The 22947-nt window shown below is 41.7% G+C and overlaps 1 protein-coding gene across 2 annotated transcripts in view; it reads left to right on the forward strand.

The window, feature by feature from the left end:
* Positions 1–22947, forward strand: part of AFF3 (AF4/FMR2 family member 3) — a 323305-nt gene that overhangs the window by 133817 nt on the left and 166541 nt on the right. For both annotated transcript variants that reach the window (XM_042040545.1, XM_042040553.1), the window contains exon 4: positions 13982–14026. In XM_042040545.1, the coding sequence (XP_041896479.1) occupies positions 13982–14026 (45 nt within the window). The remainder of the gene's footprint in view (positions 1–13981; positions 14027–22947) is intronic.

The raw sequence follows: 22947 nt of genomic DNA on the forward strand, positions 1-22947 counted from the left end.
TGGCAGCAGTGCGCTGGAGGGAAGGGATGCCATCCAAAAGGACCTTGACAGGCTTGAGAGGTGGGCCTGTGCAGACTTGGGTCAGGGCAATCCCAAGCACAACTACAGGTAGAGGGATGAATGGATTGAGAGCAGCCTTGAGGAGAAGGACTTGGGGTCGTTGGTTGGCAAGAAGTTCAACATGACCCGGCAATGTGAGCTTGCAGCCCAGAAAGCCAGTTGTGTCCTGGGCTGCATCCAAAGCAGCGTGGCCATCAGAGCAAGGGAGGGGATTCTGCCCCTCTGCTCCGCTCTGGTGACACCCCACCTGCAGTGCTGCATCCAGCTCTGGGGTCCTCAGCACAGGGAGGACATGGACCTGTTGGAGCAGGTCCAAAGGAGGACCACAATGATCAGAGGGCTGGCTGTGATTCTATGATTTAATCTTTTTCATCTGATCAAATAGCAGGATAAACCACTTTCAAAAGTCACATCTTTTGTGTTGGTAGCTTTGATGGAGCTCTGAACCCTAATGAGACACAATGGTTGGCTTTGTGTAGGTTAACACAGCAGTCTCTGCTGTGGTTAGTCCTTGTACAGGCTCAGAGATCTGATGCACAGGTGGGCACAGACGAAGAGCTTCTGTCTCTGCTGTAGAGATCCATCAATTGTTTATGCAAATTACCAAAATCAGTGTTAGTTTATTTTAATATGCTAGACAGTAAACTGTAGCAATTCAGCAGCTGCTATGCAAGCAGGGGCCTCTGAGAGAGTATCGGTACAGAGAGATAAGAATGGAAATGTAAGCTTGGCTTCTGTCTCATTTTTGCTGGTGTTTTCTTCTTTAGCTTAGAGGTACAGTTATTCTGGGTAGCAAATGAACCAATATCACACCTTTTCAGAGCCAGTGGTTTGATTTTGCAATTATTTTCTAGGAATGAGCAATCCCGTTGTATCTTGAATTTATATATAGGTGCTGTCAACACGGGGCAGTGAGTGAGGGGTAACTGTCACCCTACAGAGCCCGAGATCCGCGTGGTGATCTGTGCAGATGGGCTGCTGTGTCTCTACAGTCCCCATGGATAAAGTGATACAGGTATTCAGCCCATAACTGTTGACTGTTTTCCCAGCTGCAGGTATTTAAAATCCCATTGTGTTTCTAGTATAAATGTATATAAAATTTATATTGGGCAGGAGCTGCTCTTTGGTAGGGATTTTCCCAGTAGCCCCCTAAGGCAGAGGCAACAGTGACCAGCCAGTTCTTGACTTCCAGGTCTGTGCCTTCCCCTGCACAGAAACAGTTAAAAGTCTTTGCCTGCAACCCTTGTTGGAGTATCTTGCTTCATAGCTGTATTTCTCCAGCAGGAAAAGAATAATGAGAAAGAGAGGCTTTTGCCAAGAACATTTTATTCTGTTCCTCACAAAATACCTGTTGCTGCAAATGTTGCAAGACAATCCATGTTGTGGAGTGGCTTCCCCATCTTCTACCTGCCCTAATATATAACTGGGCTACAAGGGACTTGGAGTGATATCTGCACATAAAACGTTCTGGAAATGCTACTGGAAGTTTGGCTGGGGAAAGGGAGCCAGAAAGCTGAAGGAAGCCTGTAGAATATATGTAGCCTTTTGCATCTTCATTTTTCTCTTCATTTTACTGCCTGATGTCCTTACGTGGCAGTATGGGCACACAAATAAAAATCAGGGCCCAAGTGTAGTTTTGCCTTTCCCTCCTCTCCAAGAAGAACCAGGACCTGAAATTCCAAACCTTTCACCAAACAGTTAATTCTCAGGAGAATGGGCATCATCATTCCCTTAATAAACAAACAAATAAATAAAAGATACAAGGATCTGATCTGTTTAATATGCACTCTGAAAAAAACAGTGTGCAGACTAAACATAGTAATCTGATGATTACAAATTATTCAGTCCTATAAACAAAGCATGACAATTAATGACAATGTGGTATCATATATCATAAATGCAGAACATCCTCTCTCATCCATAACAAATAATTTGGAGTATTTCAAACCCATAACAAATATATTTCATGTAGTTCACTGTAAAACAATGTGTGTTTCTCTGTTTCTAATGCTACATACAAAAGCCAGCCAAGAGCTTTTTGTGTTTTATTCATTATATTCATTTATGCTGCCAATTCTACTTACTATTCTAGTATTTTGATTTGAAAAATCAAAATTTAATGTATTTCAAGCAACACTTAATGCGTGTCTTCAAATTATAGGAGATGGTTTATAAAGTAAATTATGAGACCATAATATAATTCCCGAGTTTCAGATAGGTTTTTATCTTGCTAGTTAAAGTATTGACATTCTATTGGTAGCTTTTTATGTGAGGCAAATCAGCTGCCATTGTTACCAATGCTAAAAATCTCCCTGAGTAACCCATGATAGGTTTATTACATAGGAAGCTTTGATCCTCAGGACTCAACTAAGATATTCAAAGTTCTTATAAAGGTGTCTTAGAGACTGTGATACAAATTCAGATGTCTGCTGTCAAACGACTCCTATTCAGCAAACCCCTATGAGCCACCTTTGAAAGTGAAACAGCAAGATGACACCATTCATAGCTTGGCTTTTGGAGAGGTCTTTGTGCTCCCCTGCCTTTCAGTACCTGACAACTCATTCCAGGCCCTATCAAAGTTGCATAACAGAATTTGTAAAAAACTACACAGAAGGGTTTAATGTGTTGAGAACAAATAACTTCTTTGTTGATATCCACTGCCAGATCAAAGAGACTGAGGGTAATAGGCCCAGGACTGCATTACTTTCAGGTACACTGGGGAACAAAAGAATAAAATAAAACAGCAAAAGGCAGCAGAGAACAATAAAAAAGGGAAAATACTAACAAGTTTAAAGGATTAAACACCCTGAAACATGAATAAAAGCTAAAGAAATAAATTCATCAAGATCACATAACGAAAAGGAAGCATGTGGCTTCTCAGCTCAAAGGCTTTCCAACTGCACTCCTGTTTTCTGTATGTGTTGTTATAATTCAGGGTGTCACAAGACCTGCCATTTTCAACAGGGACAGAGAGCTGGCTCTGCTGCTCAAAAATGCAGATTTGTTATACTTGACCTAGATGGAAATGTCTGTAAGCAGTATTAGGGATTTTCTCTCCATTTAGCTTCCATTTAAAATGAAATGGGTCTACATTGAACATTTCTTTCTCCAGAGACAAAATAACCTGGTTTTAAGTGGAGGATTGTTTAAAAAAAAGTGAAATTCCAAGAGGCTTTTTGAAGCTTTCCAGTGAAAGTTTTGGAAATCAAACCAAACCAAACCTAAGGGCAACATAACCTTTTTGTGAAAACTCGCAAACCCCTTTAAGACATGGTGGTCCATTATCTGTGTGGGAGAGCTCAGTGCCAGCAGGTGGGAAATGTGTGCTTACTGGAAGGACAAGCGTACTCTTCCAAAGACAGAAAATCTGGGAAAGCTGAGGCCAGTTTTTCTTTCTACTTTCTTTCTGTATTTCACTGTTACTTGTACCAGTGACAGCAAAAAGAAAATCAGAAAGCGTTGTGATGTTCACTTGCCATATCCCCTTTAAAAGCGGATAACTTGAGAGTATATGAAAAGAAAAGTGAAAGCCAAAAGAAAAAGAACTAGGATCATTTTAAGTCAACCTTTTGTCCTCCAAGACCAAAGGATCAGTGTGGCTTCAAACAAAATAATGTTAACAAGTATCATACGACTACTTGGGATCTACCTGCGGCTCTTCCCCAAACCTGGGACATCATTTGTTCTCCTGCTCCTGGTCTTCGTGATTGCCCAAAAAGTAGGGTGCTGTCATGGAGCCCACAAGAAAGCCGGGACGAGTACTGGGAAGCTAACACTCCTTGGGATGGATGGTTTTACAGGTGCAGAGATATCTTCACTGTGGAAGTAAGGGATCATAGCATAGTGCCTGGCTCCTGCCTAGCTTCCAACAACGAGCACTGATATAGGCCTGCAGTGAATCAGTGGTAAAAAATTTTTTTCAGTGGGATTTGGGAAAGAGAGGGCAGGAAAAATAAGGAAGCTATTTCTCTATTCTGCAACTTTTTGCTGAACTTATTGATTCCCATATTAAGGCTTCTGTTGATAAGATTTGACACTTGTTTGGTTAGTCTGTGCTTTTCCAGGAAACTTCTGCAGAGTTTTTTTGGGTGGCATGTACATACATACATTGCATGTGTATGTATACCTGGGTATATATATTTATACCTTGATGTATATACACATGGTGTCATGTACATTCTTAACTGGAAGGAACTTACATGTGTGAGATCTAAGACATCCAGCTCTGACATTTTAGTTGAAATTTTATGTGTCCTATTAACTGCAATGCCTTTAAAAAGTACAGGTTTCAGTAGTTTTGCAGTGAATGTGTTCCCATCAGTCTGTCAGTGACCAAAGCATAGCTGGATTTTTCTTTTGACTTTCAGGAATGCTGAAAGCACAATAAAACTCTGCTGAGGTTTTCACTGCAGCTTAGAATTGTGCTATTTATCAGCTTCCATGTGGATTTTAGCAGAATCCACCTGAGCTGACCAGAGGCATCAACTGAGTGATTTAAAGATGCAGATGCATACAATTGTTTTTCTTCATTGATAAAGCTTTGGGTTTTCAATAGCAAATTATAACCCTCTTGGGCAAATAGGTGTCCAGGTCATAGTTGCCTGACCAGAATATATTTTTGCATTCTTAGCAATGAGATTGAGCTATTGTTTTCAGAACCATGTAAGGCTCTCTTCCTTACACAAAATAGACACTTTTTTCCAAACTTTCAATTCTAATCCATGTATTCTGTGAAGCAATTGTATTCCGTGCAAGTCAGGGAAAGCAGTGCAATGTAAGTGTTCTAAATCACAATCCAGAAAGGAAAGGAAATATGCATCACCTATGCCCAGACAAGGTAGAAAAATGGTCTAGCTCTGGATTTGCAAATAGGTTTTTTGACTCTGCTGGCTTTATCACCAGATGCTCACTGGTCAGACCTGCTCAGTCAAGGGTTCTTGATGCTTGTTGCCCTCACAATAGCAGTTATAGTGAAAGGTTGAGATTTATTTTCCTTGGGAGGAGACACTGTCAAAGCCAAAACTGTCAGATGCTGGTGACATCCTTAGACTAGCAAAAGTTATTAGCAGAAAGCCTCTGGTCTCTGGATCATGGGGTTTTTTACCTGTTGGATTTAGATCGGGTCTCAGTCTCTAAAACTGAGAAGGCTGCTTTCAGCATTAGGGGTTAATGAGAGGTTGCTTCTCCTCAGGGAAGTTTTTTCATCTCTGTGTGTTATGGGAAATAATCCAGTGTTACCTTCTGGAGATACAGGCTGTTGCTCAGTGTTTTGGGCTTTTGGCTGCTGCTTGAAGATCTTCTAATCCTCTTTTAGCCCTCTGTGAAAGCCTTTGGTCTTAATCTTTGAAGGAGGTATTGGGTAGAGCAACATCCCTGTCACCCATCATGACAGAAGACACCTTTGTGTCCTTTGTCCTGTCCTCAGCTTTGTTAACAGGATGGTCATCCAGATTTTTGGTAGCATTTCAGTGTTAGTATCTTTCCTTTAGACTTTGTAGAGGTGTTTGGATGATGATTTTTATTAACACTGAATTCCTTGTGCAAGGTTCCATTTTTTATTGCCTCCACCACTGCCCAAAGAGCAGATTTTTTTCCCCATGCAATGTTTCTAAATGGATGTAAATAGGCTTTAAGGAATGCCTGGTAGGTGTTACTCTTTCCATCAGCACTCATGTTCAGGGGCTTTCTTCTATCAGGGGCCTTCTGTGGGAAAGACTTCTCCAGAGCTGTGTACTGTAAAACCTCCTATCTGCAAGAGGTTTAACCCTTTCTGCGCAACAGTTTGTAATCACATAACCTTTAGCTCAGTGGGAATGAATACCAATTATCATTTATAAACAGTTCCTCTCATTATGCGCCTATTTATGGCATCTTTATAGCTTGCTAATTACAAGCACACAAACCAGAAATGTTTGGAGTTAAATAATGTAAACAGGGATGTAATTGATTTTCATGTTGAATAGTTTTTATTGATTTATCGTTAATTAACACTTTTAAAGAATCTCTTGGCAAAGTAATCAATTTAATTTATTGAGTGTTATACTACTGATGTTAAATTCATGTTAAAATTCACAAAAATATCAACAGTTCTGTAATACCTGTTTTTCCAACTGTTGCTGTTACACAGATGTTATATATTCTCCCCAAACAAACACAGACAATATATTAAATGCAATCGATCAGGCTCAGTCCAGGTCTCAGCCGACAAATGTCCACATCAGTAAAGGCATCACATTCCATTTGACACTAATTGGCCATCTGTGCAGCAAGGAGGACAGGCATCCAATGGGGAGAAAAGGTGATCTCTGTCGATCTCAGGGCAGGGTCCTTGGGTGGGCTGTTGAAGGACTGCACAGGCTGAGGGAAGAAGCCCGTGACTCGACTAAAAAGCCTTTCATGCTGCAAAACCAAAAGACTCTGGTGTCCCTCATGGAAACTTCCTGACAAATACACCACTGTGTCAAGCAGCAGTCACTTGATACGTTTTGGGCATGGATAGAGTGCTGCAGAAAATGTAGTAGGCTGAAGACTTTTCCAGAGGTCCTCCATGGCTTTTTCCAGTTTTTCGGTGGGAAGCAGGGATGGTGGAGTCCGGTCAGAGGGGGTTTGACAGCATTTTCATAAACGTTAGTTACCTTCCTCTCCTGCAGACTTTTCTGAAAGCACAGGTGACTCACTCAGCACCTCCCCAGGATCAAGCATCTAGCAAGGAGTAAAACTGAAAGCTGCAATCTTCATTATCACCAGCGCATCATATATTTCAAATGGGTAGTAAGAGAGCGTAATCACATCAGGCCCTGTTTTTTCATTAGTGAAGAAAAACATTAATATGCTGTGACATGGTATTGATTTGAATCAATCAATCTTTCCCAATAACAATAAAACCTTTATATTTTATTAATAGAACAATGCAGTTCATCTCCATTATAGCTTCACTTTATTGTTCTGGGTCACGGTGTAATTCTGGCATATTTGGAGTTTTATTTTTATTAATATAATGTAAAAGCCTGTAAAATCACTCCACTGATCTGCCAGTAGGTTTCATTTGAGGCTCCCAAGCATCTTTTACTAGATGAAATGTTACCGGTGCAGCTCCAGTCATTGACTGTTCGATGACCCTTACAGATGGAGAGAGTGGGGAGGGTTAAGAAGGGTTCTTCACCTTTAATTGTTTTGATTTTTTTTTGTGGTGTGGACACTGAGACTTGGACTCAGACCATCTTGTCAGTTTGATGACCTCTCAATACATGGCCAGACCCAGCCCTTCCAAATCCCCTCCAAACTGGGCTGTAGGAGTCTAAGCCATGGTGAATCTCCCAGCAGCCATCCAGATGGCAGCCCTTCAGCATCATTTCACTTTCTGACCCTGGCTTTTCAACACTTACTTCAGGCCAGGCAGTACATGGACAGGAGGTGTCTCAAGCTCTGGGACAGGCCATGGACACATATCGGAGGAGTTACAGTCTAACATGATTTCCTTGCTCTTTTCAAAACAATACACCGTGGTGAAAGGCTTTACTTACACATCCACAGTACATCCATCTTCACCTAGACACCAACCTGAACCTCAGGTCTGCATATAAGGCCAGCACAGCCTAAGGCTTGTGATACTCTGGATTATGGCTCTATGAACTTCTCTCTAGTCTTTCTTCTGGAGGCTGTTGCTCTGCAAAAGCTGCTGTTCTGCCTCAGTTGTGGGGGAGCTGCTGAGCACACTGCTGTGAGAGAGTGTCATTCATGAAGAGCAAAATGTTCTCTTGCTTCTCTTTCCTAGTGTGCATGGCAAGTCTTTTGGATCATTTGTTATTTCTCTCTATGTACAGATATTTTGGATTCATCTTACTTGATTAGCCGGAACATATTCCTGTTCCTGGTACAAGACTAGGGTGTGTCCATGATATTCCAGTTGCAGTGAGGCTCCCAATTAGTACAGATAGATACTTTCATTAAAGCAAAGCTGGATGACTTTCATCATTTCATCTTCTTTTTTCCTTGAAATAAAATCTTCTTTAAATCTACTCCTCTTCCCTTTTGAACCAAGAAGAGTGTTGCAAGATCCCTTGGTAGGAAAAATAATCCCCTTAAAAAATATGATGGCTCCATTTCAAAAGAGATGGGTTTATTAAAGGTAACAATTTATTAACAGTGACTGGGAAACAGATGGATTTAATGACTTTAATTAGTGCAACACTTTCTGACACAGACCTTGAGGAGAATTTAGCTCTTCTTTCCCATCTCCCTCCTGCACTTCTCTGTGTCTAAAGAAGTGTCAGCAATTCCTCACAGCAAAAGTGAAACAGCTCCTACTACAGCAATGCAAAGCACAGGAGAAAACTACGGTATCAACATGCCATGGCCACAGGCACTCCAATTAGTGGTAAGGCATAGCATGAGTGCAAAGTAAAGCTTTCCAATATCAGGAACAGAAAATCAAGCTTCCTGAGCCCTCTCTTTTTGTCTCTTTCCTTGGTGTAACCCTATGCAGCTCAGCCCTGCTTGCCTGCATCCTCAGAGCGAGATTAGGAGTCTTCTTCACGGAAGGCACAGGCTTTACTAATGCCATCCAGTGAAATGAGGGTCACCACAGTGTGTCATGGCTCCCTGAAGTCTGTCCCTCTAAAGGTAGGTGGAAACACTGCTGGTAGGTGTCACATCACCCATCAAGATTGAAATGCCATTGTTCTCAAAGAGGGAGAAGAAAAAAAGATAAATACAATTTTTAATTCTGTTCTGGTTTTTCCTACTTAATCCTTTTTCTATGGGATGTTCCAGGTTATCACAACTGAAAATGTCTGCATCCATGTTGACTTTGATCAAACCCATTTTCATTCTTGCTTGAAGAAAATGTTTCCTTAAAGTAAAAATTCTCAAATTTGGAGAGAAACATTTGATATTTTGCTCTAATGACTTCTTGATTTAGGCCATATCTGATTCTATGACTACAGATTATATTTCTTAAAATTTGTCTTTGAAGTATTTTGACCTAATCAAATTTTGATTTTTCAACTGAATTGAAGAATGCTTCCTAAAGTTTAATTTTTAAAATAGTGATGTGACACAGTTGCATTTTGAAAGGGAGCATAGCCAAAGGGATAAAATCAACAAGTAGCTAGCCTGCCCCCAGGTCCCCATTCAGAAGGAAAACATTACAAGAAGTGGGTATTTCCTGAGGGGCAAAAAGGTACATTTTTAACTAGGCTGAGGTCTAATCTTTTAACCAGCCCACCTTTCCTGAGGTTCAAAGTCCTTCCTTTTCTCTCCATAGCAGTGTGGGTTCAGCACAACCACTCCATAAAGAGCATTTTGGAGGATGTAGCTCATGTAAGGAAGTGAGTAACAAGTTAAGCCCTGAATGTATAAAAGCCCTTCCTGGGCATCTGCAAATAACACCTCCCAAAAATTCCTTTCAACAGCCTAGCCGTATTTCTGCAGAACCCCTAGAAATCACCTCTCCGATCTCAGGCACGAAACCCTGTTAAATTCCAGCAAATACCACAACTTGAATGTGTTAAGATCTCTTTAGAGAAATGATCAAAGGGAAACTTTGTTGAGAGTAATGGTTCTCCTGAACCCAACAGGCAGAAGCCACACTTATGGATAAGTAAAAAGATAAGGAGTTTACTTCTTCATACTGGATATTCCTTTCTAGCAAATGGATTGCATAGAAAATGTTGTGTATATGCACGTGTGTGTGTGTGTGTGTTGCCTGGCAAAGAAACATTTCTAATATTCTTTCAGATCAAGGTCCATCAGTGTGAGATTCCCCCCCCCCTCTTTTCCTATTTTGATTCATCATGGATTTAGGTTATTGCCTGCCAACATTCAGTGCCTGAAGCGTCCCTTTAGGCCCCAGGGGAAATCCTGCAGCCCCACAGTGAGCAGTGCTGTGCTGTGCCTGTGCAGCGTGGGGAGGACATGGGGTGGCCACTGTCATGCCTCTGGTTGGAGGTGACACAACCAGCCTGGCTCCCACTGAGGGGACGAGTATGTACCTCAGGTTTCTGAAGATCATACTTATGCTTAATTGATACTGGAGGCAAAAATCCAACAACTTCTGGACACTTTTTACAAACACCTAGCACAGTCCAAACAATGACAGCACCAAAAGCTTGCATCTTAAAAATCTCTTGGGCTAAAATGGAAATAGATACTTGTAGAAGATTTTTCTTTCTTTCCTCGACATAAAGATTTGAAAGGAGGGAAAAGTATCACAAGATAGGCAATTCCTTTCAGAGAGGTTTCTTTATATATCTCCATGTGAAAGCTCTTGGTAAGGGAAGAAGAAAAAAAAGTAATGCTCTGAAATAAAATTTGCACAGAGGTAGCTTTTTTTGAAATGGCATGCCGTTTCCCAAGAATTCGATGTAGCCTTTATTCAGCCTTGTTTCTTACAGTTCTCTGTGCTTTGCATGGTAATTAGCTGCTCGTGTTATCAGCAGCACGACGCTCCCGGCTATTTCTTCAGCAGCCACTGCTGTTATCCTCGGCAGCAGCTCCTCGCATCCTCCTGCCAGCCTGCACGGCAGCCGCCCGTGTGTGCAGATGTTTGGCGTTCTGCAGGCTGTGCTGACTGAGTGACGAAGGTAATGGGCACAGCATCGCAGGGGGAAGAGGCTGAGCCAACTCTCCTGACAGCTCCCCAAGACTTGCCAGTATTTCGCTGATGGTCCACTGGAGGTTCAGTGAGGCAAGTTTGTTATGACAGATCGCAAAACAGAACGGGAGACAAACGACACGGGTTCATCAGTGTCAGAACAAACACAGGGGAGCAGCTCCTCAGCTTAGCTTGCAACAGCAGCCTCAAAACCTTTATTTGGTTTAAATTTCTTTTAAAAAAACCCAATTAAAACGTTCATTGCACAAGTGTCCTGTGGCTGGTGAGAGGGTGGAGGGACTGCTTTGCAGAGCCTGCCAGCACTGCCGACATCAGCCTTACGCAGGGGTTGCGTCACACAGCCCGCACCAACGCAAGGGTGCTCGGATGGGGAAGTCCACCGAAGCAAATAGCGTGTCAAGGGCTCTGTGCCGCTTGTTCCCTGCGGCTAATGCAGTCCCGTCTGTTAATTCCGATTTCAAGAAACATTGACCAGCTTTTGCTTATTTATATATTTTTTTAATTAAACTGCGGCCATGGAGTTAAATTCGGATTGCCAGATTCCATGGCAGCGCATCTTCTTCTGTAATGTCAGTAGAGATGTAGTGGATGTTCTAGAAAGTTTGATATCAACAGTAATGTTAAGATCTTTGCAAGTATTCAAAGCAAAAATAAATTAAGAAATTTATATCTGACACTCAGAAGATGAAAAACAAAGAGGAAAATATAGAAAGAGAGGGGGGTTTCCCCAAATATTATATCAGTTTTGCATAGATTGTCTTTGGTTTTTTGTTTCTAGCTTATTTTTCACCCTTTGAAAGGCTGTGTGATGATACTGAGAGAGAGATGTGAAAAGTTTTTTACTTCCTGCCCAGAGAGATGATGGGCTAAAGAAAAGCTAAGGTTTTATTTCTGGGGTAATAGAAAGCAAAATTTCTTGCTGACGAGTAGTTGCAGACTTATTTCACTACACTTCCAGGAGAGTTGTTTAATTTTGTAGCAGACGCTTGTTCCCAATCCTAGTCTGAAATAGCCTGTTGCCAAATTCGCGTTTAGTATTTTTATCCTTACAGAGAAAGAGAGATCTTCATTTTATCCTACGTTCAGTGTATTCTATACAGCATAAGATCATATGGTCATCTTATCCCTTCTTCTGTAAGATGGCAGTAGACTAGAACAGAGAACTTAAGGGTGGCAGTAAATTTGTTGCTCTGTAAACAAGGGACTCGTGATGAGGGCTTTAAACTCTCCACTGTTGTTAGTGGGATAACAAGTGAATAGACTGGGGCTTGGGGAAGGAAAGGGAAAAAGTAGATGGAAACCCACAGAGAAGAGAAAAATAGCATTATCTAATATGAATTTTTAAATCATTAAATATCCAGAGATTGTTGTTTTTCTCTGTCTTGCTAGGTTCACTGGCAACATGAACACTTGTCCTCCTGCTCCTGTGCCAGGAATGTCACATGTGGTGCTGTGCAGCTCCTCAGGGGCAGGACTGAGGTCAGAACAAGACTATCTGCTCAGGGCTGCAGCTTCTCTTCAGCATCCATATATCAGATATGAGTAATTCTCCAAAGTCTGACTTCACCACATTTTTAGTACCTTTGCCTTTGAAATCAGCATAGTAATGAACTACTGTAGTAGTGAACTGTTGTGAACTGTAAAGCTGATGGACTGTGTTTCATGAAGAGTTAATGTGATTCATTTGTTTAACAATCAAGGGCCATATTCAGCAAAGATTAGCAGGAGAGCAGACAATAAAGCACTTATGACTTTCTATGAATTGGCATGAAATAACAGCCACAAAAAATTAGAAAACATAAATAGTTCTTTTGCATATGCATGGCTGTTGTTCTCCTGACCTTGGTTACAGCTAGTGGGCTTTAAGCAGCTGAAGACCCAGATCTCCTGACTCCCTCAGCTCACACTGGGAAGTGGTGGTAAGAGTGTCCAGGACTCACACAAACTGGTCAGTGCAATCATTTGGCTTTAGTAGGCACAGAGGAATCCATTTTTGAAAATGCCTTCTGGTTTTCTGGGTGTACAAATACAGATGTGGTAGAGAAGTCTGATTTCCAGATGAGAAGAGCTCAGCAGTTTGGAAAAAAAAATTGCTTTGATGTATCTCCAGGTGCACACCTGAAAATTCAGAACATGCAGGTGGTTTTTGAAAATGAGAGGAGAAGACCAAGCTCACCTCTCTGCTAGTTCTTTGGGTACAGTAATTACCAGATGGATTTTTTCTATCGCCCTTTCCCACATGGGAAGACCTCAAGCTCCAGTCCCCTGCTTCCTGAGTTAGTTCTGTCCTGCAAAAAGAAGAACACCTTTCTTTGGGGGATTGTCAGGGAGTATGGTGTGGTGAAGGAAATCCCCAGACAGCTTGCTGGATGCAGCAGCCACCTGTTACCTTGTGGAGAGTTGTAGGAGATGGGCACCCCCTCAGCATCAGTAACTCCATCCAAGTGTGCCCTGTCTTCCCAGTTGTGCTGGGCAGATCGAGCAAACTGTGGGCAGAGGGCAGGCTGGAGGGAGTGGGGGTATGTGTCTCACGCTGCCTCATCCTTGCTGGCAGAAGTTTGGGTCCTGATGAACACCCAGGCTGAGCATGGAGGTGAGGCACCGTCTGGATGGTTCCGGCAGGGCAATAGCTGCCCTGCCAAATCTCTGACTTCCCCTCTCCAGAGTGGCTCTGGAGTGAGTCATACTGCTTGGGAGAGTCTAATTCTTCTTCACCCTCAGTCCCACAGTGCATTGGGTGGGCTTAGAGTCAGCATTTCAGGAAATACAGCTTCTCAGGACTGCTGTGCCCATGCTCAGTGTTGCTGCCTGTATTGCAATCTCTGCAGCTCTCCGCTCAGCAGCACAGGGGCCTCTACCCTATACAACATCAGGCTTTGCACAGACAGTGTCACTGCAGAGCTTTGCTGCACAAAGGATGTGGAGAGATGTTATTTATTTAATATAAATAAATGCACACTGGATCCATGTACATGCAATAACTGCTTTGCTTCTGCTTATTCATATGCAGTAGAGCCAAAACTGCAGAAACCACACCCAAAAGTGGTGTGAACAAAGTCTTATGAATTTATACAAATATGTTGCAGTCATATGTAAACACTGTAAATATTGCATCTTCCTGTGGTGATGATGGGGAATAATTTGAGAATTTTAAGCAGTGCAACTTTTCAGATGCTGGAAAGACTTGGCCTCATTTTGAAACTGTAATAGAGTTCAGAATATATTACATGTGACAACCATGTCCTCAGACCTATTTGTTATTTCTTTTTAAAACATCAACAAACTGTCTTCTCACTTTGTTTACAGGACAGTGGAACAGGAGATAACAGCTGCATTGAAGAAATATTGCGGGTAGGAATCCTGAAAAATCTTTTTTTTCCAGTCCCATTTTGTTTGCTCTGAAAAGATATATGAGACATATGAGAATAATGAGAATATTGCAATTACTGCTCTTAAAATTTTCCTCTTTTAGATTGTCATCTTTCTAAGGAAAAAGTAGGCAAAATTATTTCCTCATGAAAAATAATTGAAAAATCTGTGAGAACAACCTTTCAAAGCCTGTGGATTTCACTGCTACTTTATGCCAGTACAGCTGACCTTCATGCATGGAGAAGCAGATAATGGGATAAATTATAAACTGAAATGTACAATGATGTTTCAGGTTTACAAACCATGCAAAGTGCATGTTTCCATTAATCATGACTGTCAAAAATCTTAATTTTGAAGGGAGGTCTACAAAGGTCATTTTCCACCTGGATTTAATTATGTAATGTCATTGTTTTCATTATGTCCATTATATAATGACAATGTGCAAAATCTGTAGTTATTTCCATATTTCATTATTATTTCTTTCATCGTAGTAATTTCTAGTTTATTTTCATGGAGCAAATTAATACACATCCAGACAGATCTTGGCTTGAATCAACTTGGATATTGATTATTTTCTGTGGCAGAAAAATTTATAAACAGTGAAAATTTTCCGTAATATTTTAACTCGTGGTTATTTTGGTTCTTTTTCAAAAATGATAATTCAGTAGTTCACAATGCTTAAAAATCTGATGTAATAGTGATTGAAACACAAAGCAAGGTAGATGGAATGATAAAACCTCCCTATTACTGTATGTGCTTCTACCTCTTGGATATCCCACCACCCAAATATTTCTGATGATTTATAAACCACAGGGCTATAAATATTTGGTTTGGAGATCAGCAGTGCATTAAGTCTGTTGTTTCTAAAGGCATTTCTCCATTCTCCCTCAATATGTTAAATGCAGCTTTTAATTCTTAAACTGGACAAAGAGTTTATCGAAGGGTGATGATGATGTATTGCTTATGACTTCACTGGCAGAGTTTTTACTTAGCTAACATTTACAAAGTAGGCTTTGTTAGGACTTAGGTGCATATTCAACAAGCCTTAGCCACAGTCCCTGCTGTTTCTTACAAATTAGTAGCAGATATCATGAATTCATGATGTGATGTGAGGCTCAGACTCCCCTTTTTATGCAAGGCTTTTAAAATGAACAGTCAGAGAAGCTGGTCTTCCTCCTTTAGGTTCTGTAGTTGGGCTCATGCAATTAAGCAAAAATGTAGAAGAGGCACAATTCCTTCCTCACAGAGGAAGATAGGTATGTAAGAGACTCCATCTGAGAAGAAAAATGCACTGTATGACTAGAGATAGTAAGGTGCATCTCCAAAACAATGCACACAGCTGCTGCTCTTTCTTTTTCCTCCTTTGCAATGTTCCTAAAGAAATTCTTTTGTCAAGCTTCATGATGGGTAACCTCACCAGTCTGCCCATCTTCCATATGTGCAAAGCTGGGCATCACTTTCTATTCTGAACTGCCCTTGTGTCTCTGTGTCTAAGACTACATGTAAATCTTCCACGCTGTTACTCTATAGTATTTCTGACTGAAGCTCTTTATTCTCAAGGGTGTAAGTCTTCAGTCCAAAATTCTCATTTCACACTTTGATTGCTGCTGCATCCTTTCCTAGTTTTTGACAAATGCAATGTTACCAACCTCCACTCATGCTTCTGCGCAGATCATTTTCCTAGCTTGACATCTTGCCCGGAGACATTTGTCTTTACATATCACCACTGTCATCTCCTTCTCTATCACATCAAATACAGCTATTTGTCTCTGATTTTAAGGCCTCCAGTCCATGCTAACATATTAAATCCCACTTTAGCTTACCTGGTGATGTCAAAATGTTGCTAAGTTTAACACCAATTAATTTCTCCCATGCTTCCCCTCAGATCTGGGAAGAGCCTTGAAAACTTTCCCAATCAGCTCAATAGCTACCTCCCAATCCTCTCTAAAGGGGCTCCTTTTTTCCCAAGGATGGTGGAAAACCAGTGAGGTCAGGGTTCTACCACTGTTTCTCATGCTTGAACATTTTTGTCCCAGTTGTTTCTTGTAATACTCTGTCAGGTCAAATATATCCTTCTGCTCTCTTTTGTACTGAAAAGTGGATTTTCTATGTCAAGGAACTGCTGTGTATTACAAAAGCAGTGCTTAGGTACTCTCGTAATACAAATCCAGCTCTGCGGTGGCTGTTGTCACTGATAATTACTGAAAACAGCAACAGTAATAATGTACCTTTGCTGCTTACTTTGTAATTTACTGGCATCTAGACATTTCCATCTCTCTTCATGCCCTCTTTTTGTCCTGAGCAGATCCATGAAGTTGTAACACAGATTTTCTACTTTTCTGAAACAGACTGTTTATAAGGAATGCCATTTCCATGTTTTTGTTGGAGGTGCTATTCACGTAATAAAGCCAAAGTTTTGCTTCTTTTCAGACAGAATATAGGAAGTTTCTATACAGGTGCCCAAAGGCAGACAGTGAAAAGCCACAGCAGCTGCAATACTTGTGTTCCCCTCAGAAAAGATGGCTGGCATGCTGGAATGTGTTTGTTATGGGAAGGGCCACTCCTACTGTATGGAGCATCAGCAGAAGGAGGAAGATGCTTAGAATTCATCCTTTTAAGGAACATTTCACCCTATTTTAGCTGTCTCTTGCACAACACAAAGCAGAAAACATCCTCTTTCTAGGTGTTGTGTTCCCTGCACAAGTCAGGCTGTGGCTTTTCCATGAAACAGGTACTTCCATGGCGTGTCCGTGTTTCCTCAGTCAAGACCGAGGGCAGTAGTAAATGTGCCCCAGGTCTGCTCCATCTGCTTCCCTGTGTTCCCTTCACCCAGCAGGTGAGAAGAGACAGGTTTGTGCACAGATCTTGTCACCCTCTGGTTCCAGAATGTGGCCATGGCCAGAGCTAACATCTGCACCTGGGCTGCAAAATCAATTTAGGCATGGCTTTAAAATCACCAAATCTGATTTTGCACTAACTGTGACAGGAATTTATAGGTTTTTTGCTGTCTGCTGTAACACAGGTTGCCACAGCTTAAGTCTAGCCTTTTTTGATGTTGTTTTACCAAATGTATCAAAGCTCTATAGACTTTGTAAACTGACAGATCCTTCTGCACAAAACTGCAGCTTCCGGAGAACGCCCCCAAGTACTGAGACACAGAACCTCTTCCAGTCCTGAAGGAGGTTGATTAACAAGACAGTAACCCTGTCGAGATTGGAGCTGTTGTAAGGTCTCCTGTAGAGTTTATAATCACTGCAGGAATCCTGAACCTCATCTAACCCCATGCACTAATTTATAGCAACTTCTTTAAAGTACACTGACTTCTCTGTCCAGCTGCAGGCACACACTTTGAGGATAGAGAAATTTCTAAGAGAGCCTTCGATGTAAATAACTCCAGTAAGACCAAGTTACAGATGTAATGTCAAAACATGAGAGAAAAGGCTCATTACTTGCTAGTAGATTTAAAAGGCAATTCCTTGTAAGCTTCACATTGTTCTTGGAGGACATGATAGAAAACTTTGAAGTGGAAAATAAAAGTTAAGACTACACAAACACCCTTTGTTCCACTGTGCATGGAGCAGTTGCTATGTGAGTTCCTGAGACACTGCCAAAGCCAACCTATTCACTTCCTTGCTAAAACACAGGCTTGCTAAGCAAGATTGCTTCAGTTCTGGGGTCCCCAGCACAGGAAGGATACCAACCTGTTGGAGTAAGTCCAGAGGAGACCACCAATTTGGTTAGAGGGATGGAGAGCCTCTCCTGTGAGTAAAGGCTGAGACAACTGGGATTGTTCAGCCTGGAAAAGAGAAGGCTTAGGGCTGACCTAATTATAGCCATCCAGTACCTGAAGGAAGCCTACAAGAAAGAGGGAGAAAGACTTTTCACAAGAGCATGTAGTGACAGGACAAGGGGAAATGGATTCAAACTAAAAGAGAGTAGGTTTAGATCAGATATTAGGAAGAAATTCTTTACTGTAAGAGTGGTGAGGCACTGGAACAGGTTGCCCAGAAGCTGTGGATGCCCCATCCCTTGAGGTATTTAAGGCCAGGTTGGATGGGGCCCTGAGCTACCTGGTCTAGTGGAAGGTGTCCCTGCCCTTGGCAGAAGGGTTGGAACTAGAAGATCTGGAAGGCCCCTTCTGACCCAAACCATTCTATGATGATTCTATGATTCCGTGATAGTAATTTTGGCTGATTTCTATTTGACTTCATTAGTGTGTGGAACTGTGTAATTTGTTATGACTGGTGGCGTTTAAAGAAAACATTTATTTTGCTGTAGTACTTTCAAAGAATGGGAGGAACAAGAGTCCTGCCTTTCCACTGTTAGTTAAATGTTGCAACCAATACAGGATGCACTCTGAGAATATTTGCTATGGATTTAAGAAATAAGGGAGCATGTTGAGTGCAGGCAGTTCTTGATTTTTAAGGTAAGTGGAGATTGATCTGGCTATTCTTACAGTCTTAGCTGTAATTTCCTAGAGCTGTGGTAGCTTTGTTGGAAGGAAACCCACAGGCAAGCTGAGCTTTTGATTATTGAAGAGGTTCCTTGTGAATTCCCTGGATTTTTTTGTGTTGACATGAGCGGTGTCATTGAACTGGGTAGAGACGGCATAGTTTGAGTGTTTGGCCTGCAAACAGTGTTTGGCTGCAGAATACAAAGACAGCGGGAAGCTGGTGGAGCAACAGGAATGCAAAGAAAGGGTTGGAGAAAAACCGAGCACAGCCAGTAAACACAGAAAAACCACTTCCTTTGAAATGGCATGGAGCAGTGGGGAGACAGGCTGGGGTCTGCAGTGGAGGACAGGTAGGTTCTTTCAGGGAAGATAGAAAAAGCCGTTGGGAGGCAGTGAAAGGACACGGACTCCAGCTGGGAAGATCCGCCCCTGTGAAGGACTACTCTCCTTGGTGCCATGAACCTCCTGTCCAGGGATAAGCACCCACAGATGCCCTTGAAACAGGTTGTGACTCCTCATGGCCACAGGACATCCACTTATGAAAATGACATTTTAAGTGTGATGGCTTTGATAAGTGATTTACTTGACTCTCTCTACTCTGTGAATCTAATCAGAGTGTGTAAAGCACTGCAGTTCTTACCTGAGCAACATTAAAAAAAAAAAACCAGAATCTAATTCTGTATTTTTTCCCTTTCCCACTTGGGATCCCTTGACTCATTAGCAGTCTTGCTAATTCTTTAGCAGAAAGCATTAAGGATCAACCCATCAAATATTCAGGGCCTTTTTTCAAACCTGAACAGCCATATGTGCCATGAGATCAGCTGCACTCTATCAGCTGATTGAATTAAAACAAGAGCAGAGGTAAATTAGAAACTGTCTGCACAAGACAAATCCTGTGAAAACATGAAATTCTACCAAACACACTGTCACTGTGAATAAGCATCACAGTCAGCAGAGCACGTGTCAATACTTAGAGGGGAGAAAAATCAGTTTCTTAGAGGTAGGTTGTTAGTTCAACAACTGTGAACCGCTGCCTTGTAAATGTTAATGACTGTAAGATCCCACTGGCTGCAGTTAAGCTCCTGGTGGAGTCGGACATGTGAAGAATTACAGAACACAAGTATGGTAATCAGCAGTTTATTTCTAAACACTCCTGTTGCTTTCCAAAGCAGAGGGAAAACCCTACAGGTGGAATGAGACCCACTTTGCTGCACAGCACTCGTGCACAGCTGCCTCTGCACTAGCAGAGCGTTTCTTTGCAGTCTCACTGCTGGGAAGAAATTGCTGGGCAACCTTAAGAGGGAGGTGAGAAGGCCAGCCTCAGGCCAGCACCTTTGTGGAGAAATTCAGGTTAGCAATTGTGACTGAATCTGGTGGGAAACTCCTGGAAAAGTTTCCAGAGGAACACACCAACTTCAGGCAAAAAAGAAATGGTGAAGGAGAGAGAAGGTATGGAGACTTATAAGCAGCCCCAGTTTGCAGACACGTGACCAGTCTCATTGAATACAGAAGTACTCCAAAGTGTCAGAATCATGTTAAAAAATGTATCAGATGCATAAAATACCACTTTTTTCATTGAAATCTTTCAGAAGAACTTCCACAGCATGGCTTTGCTTTTAGTATCCTAAATTTCAGAACAATTAAAGCATTATTTTGGCTGATGTATACTATTCATTGCATTTCTTCAGTATTATTCTTTTTGTCTTTCTTACTCAAATAAATGAAAAATCATACATACCCAAGAATGTTTGGGAAATCTACCATTTCACTCAAGTCACTAAATCCCAGAAACATTAAGACACATTTTGAGCCATTTAATCCAACCTGCAGTACTCACCTATAAACACTGCCCTTCTTACCACACACACACCCAGATCATTTGTACAGTGCCTTTTCTGAGCAGTCACTGTACCCTTGTCAGCTTTCCTCCAGCCACCCTGGGTACTGCTAGTGGTGTGGATAGCAACACTGTAGAGCTTCAACAAGCTCTGCCTGGAGCTTCTCCAGCTTCTCAGTGAGAATTAGCAGCCCATACGGTACCTTGTGCTAAAGATACTTTGGCTTTGTCCACATAAGCTGCAGTGATTACAGAGAGCCATGCCTATGTACACCACCATCCCCTTGACTCCTCATGACAACTTTCAGGACATCCCCCCTGTATGTGGTGCCTTGGACTATCTCTGTGTATCTGCTGCAGGCAGGCTCTCTCCATTACCTCTTTCTCCATCCAAAAGGCTTGAGGGAGATTGCTTGCTTCTGACACGTTTTGTCCCTTTTTGTGCTTTCTCAGATCATCTGAGTCCCTCTCCAGGTCATCTATTACTTATTGTTAGCTCATCTGAACAGAACCTGCTCCTGGTTTGGGCACCATGCATGGCACATCCTTTTTATTGCCCACATTGTGGTTTCCAGCTGTCAATAAACCTTCACAGCCAACATGTTAAACCTAGACATGTAAATATTGCTTCCCTGGCCCTTAATGGATACAGTCTGAGGTACAGAACACCATGTAAAATGGCACTAAAATGCTACACTAACAGTGGTAATGTCAACCAACCATAAATTAGTTGTACATCAGCCGTCCCCCTGAATTGTCACTCTTGGATTTTTGCTGCTTCCACAGTTTATGTTGAAAATACTGTCTCAAAGGAATCTGAGGTTTGAAGTATGCTGTATATTTAAAACTTGAACATAGTAAATCTTTATGTCAGTTAATAAATACCACCTTAAAAAGGCAAAAATGTTTTAGTGGAAATAGGATATCAAGCTAGAAACTCCTATGTAGGACTAAGAACTAACACCACTCAAAGGTTACCTGTTTTTCAATCTTCCAGGTGCCAGCGCAGGATGTGGAGGCACACTCTGTGCCATTAGACACCTGTGTGCTGGGACACTGGCATTTTCAAATACAGCAAAATCTGGTCTCTTTTGAATTGAACAGGGTGTTGCAGACAAAAGAGACCCATATTCTTTTTAGAACTCAAGTAGCTGGTGTGCAAAAGCTTTGTGTTAGGGAAAGTCAGGTCAGTATAAAAATGAAACACTACAGTGCTAATTTGGTGGAATTAATTTTAAAAATTGCTGTTTTGTAGCGAGTGTATATACCCTGTTATTTGAAAAAGCAAGAGAGAATCCAGAATGAATTATCCAGCCTCTCTGCTACACAAAAATAATACAGTAAAATACTTACTAATTTTTCCCTCTGTTTAGAGTGTTTCACAAAGCTGGAAAAAAAGAACAATCACCATCTTGTTCCAATACAGAGAAATGATTCCTTGTTAGTAAGGGCAAAGGGCCAGGTAGATCCTCATTTTTTATAGCCCTGCCACAGCTCCTCTGAGGCCAGCAAAATGAATACCAAAATAATACCAGAAAGGATCAGTATTATCAGTCCTAAAAAAAGAAGAATAAAATTTGGGCAATAGCAGGTATCTGCACTGCTGGGAGCCTGGGGCTTGAGCCTTCAGCTGCCGTCTTTAGAAAAAACCTACTGTCTACCCCCTTGGTAAAACTGGCCCAAAACAAATTGAAACCACAAGGAGATGTGACTTGACATGACAGAGCCCTTCAGTAAACCCTACAGTGACAATGGTTTCCTCCTTGATGAAACAGGCATTAAGAAACCAAACTCACCAGAGAATGCAACTAGATTCTGTTATATTGTCTATTTTCCATCCAAAGTAGCATTCCCATTTTCTTTGCCATGTTTCCAGGGACTGCTATAGAGAATGGAGGGAGAGGCAGAGGACTCGCCATACTCCATGTGTTCTGGGCTGCAGACTGCAGTTGCGGCTGCAGAGCCAGGCAGTCGTTGCCCCACAGTCCCTGACACCTACAGACACAGCCCTGGTTTGCCCTGTGAGCCTGCAGGGTGACAGACCTACTGCCATCCCCACCTTACATTGTCTCTGAAAACCTGCATTAGTTTGAGATGTGGGTTTCAGTGGCTGACACTGCACATGTACTTGGCCATGCACCTTTTCCTGTCTCCTACACTAATATTTTCAGTAGACATTCTCTTATACCTAGGAAATTCCTCTGTGGTGCCTGATTTTCCACAACTGGAGATGATGAGCAGGAACTCTCCCACCACTGTCACATTTTGGTCTGACCCAGGACACATGAGCTCTCTGTTTATGTCTGAGAGAGGCAGCTTTCCTCATTTGGGAGCTGAGACAAATATTCTTTTGTTAATCTTATTTAATCATATTTAGGAGCAACACATGACTTAGCAGTTAGCTTCGCTTGGCAGAAAGACTTTAAGGAAATTGTGGGAGAAAAGAGGAGTCTAATAAAAGGAAATTAAATCACTTTCAAGAATATTCTATTGTAATGTCGGTACTAATAAGTAAAGTGGACTAATAAGTGTTCTCTTAGCCTGAAGCCAATCAGCATTGCATGGCTCATGCCCAAAAAGCTAAGCTCTTTTACAGACATACAGAAGAGTGGC

The sequence above is a fragment of the Corvus kubaryi genome, unplaced genomic scaffold, assembly GCF_017639235.1.
Source record: "Corvus kubaryi isolate FWS band 111438036 unplaced genomic scaffold, C.kubaryi_AGA036_p1.0 133, whole genome shotgun sequence".
NCBI lineage: Eukaryota > Metazoa > Chordata > Aves > Passeriformes > Corvidae > Corvus > Corvus kubaryi.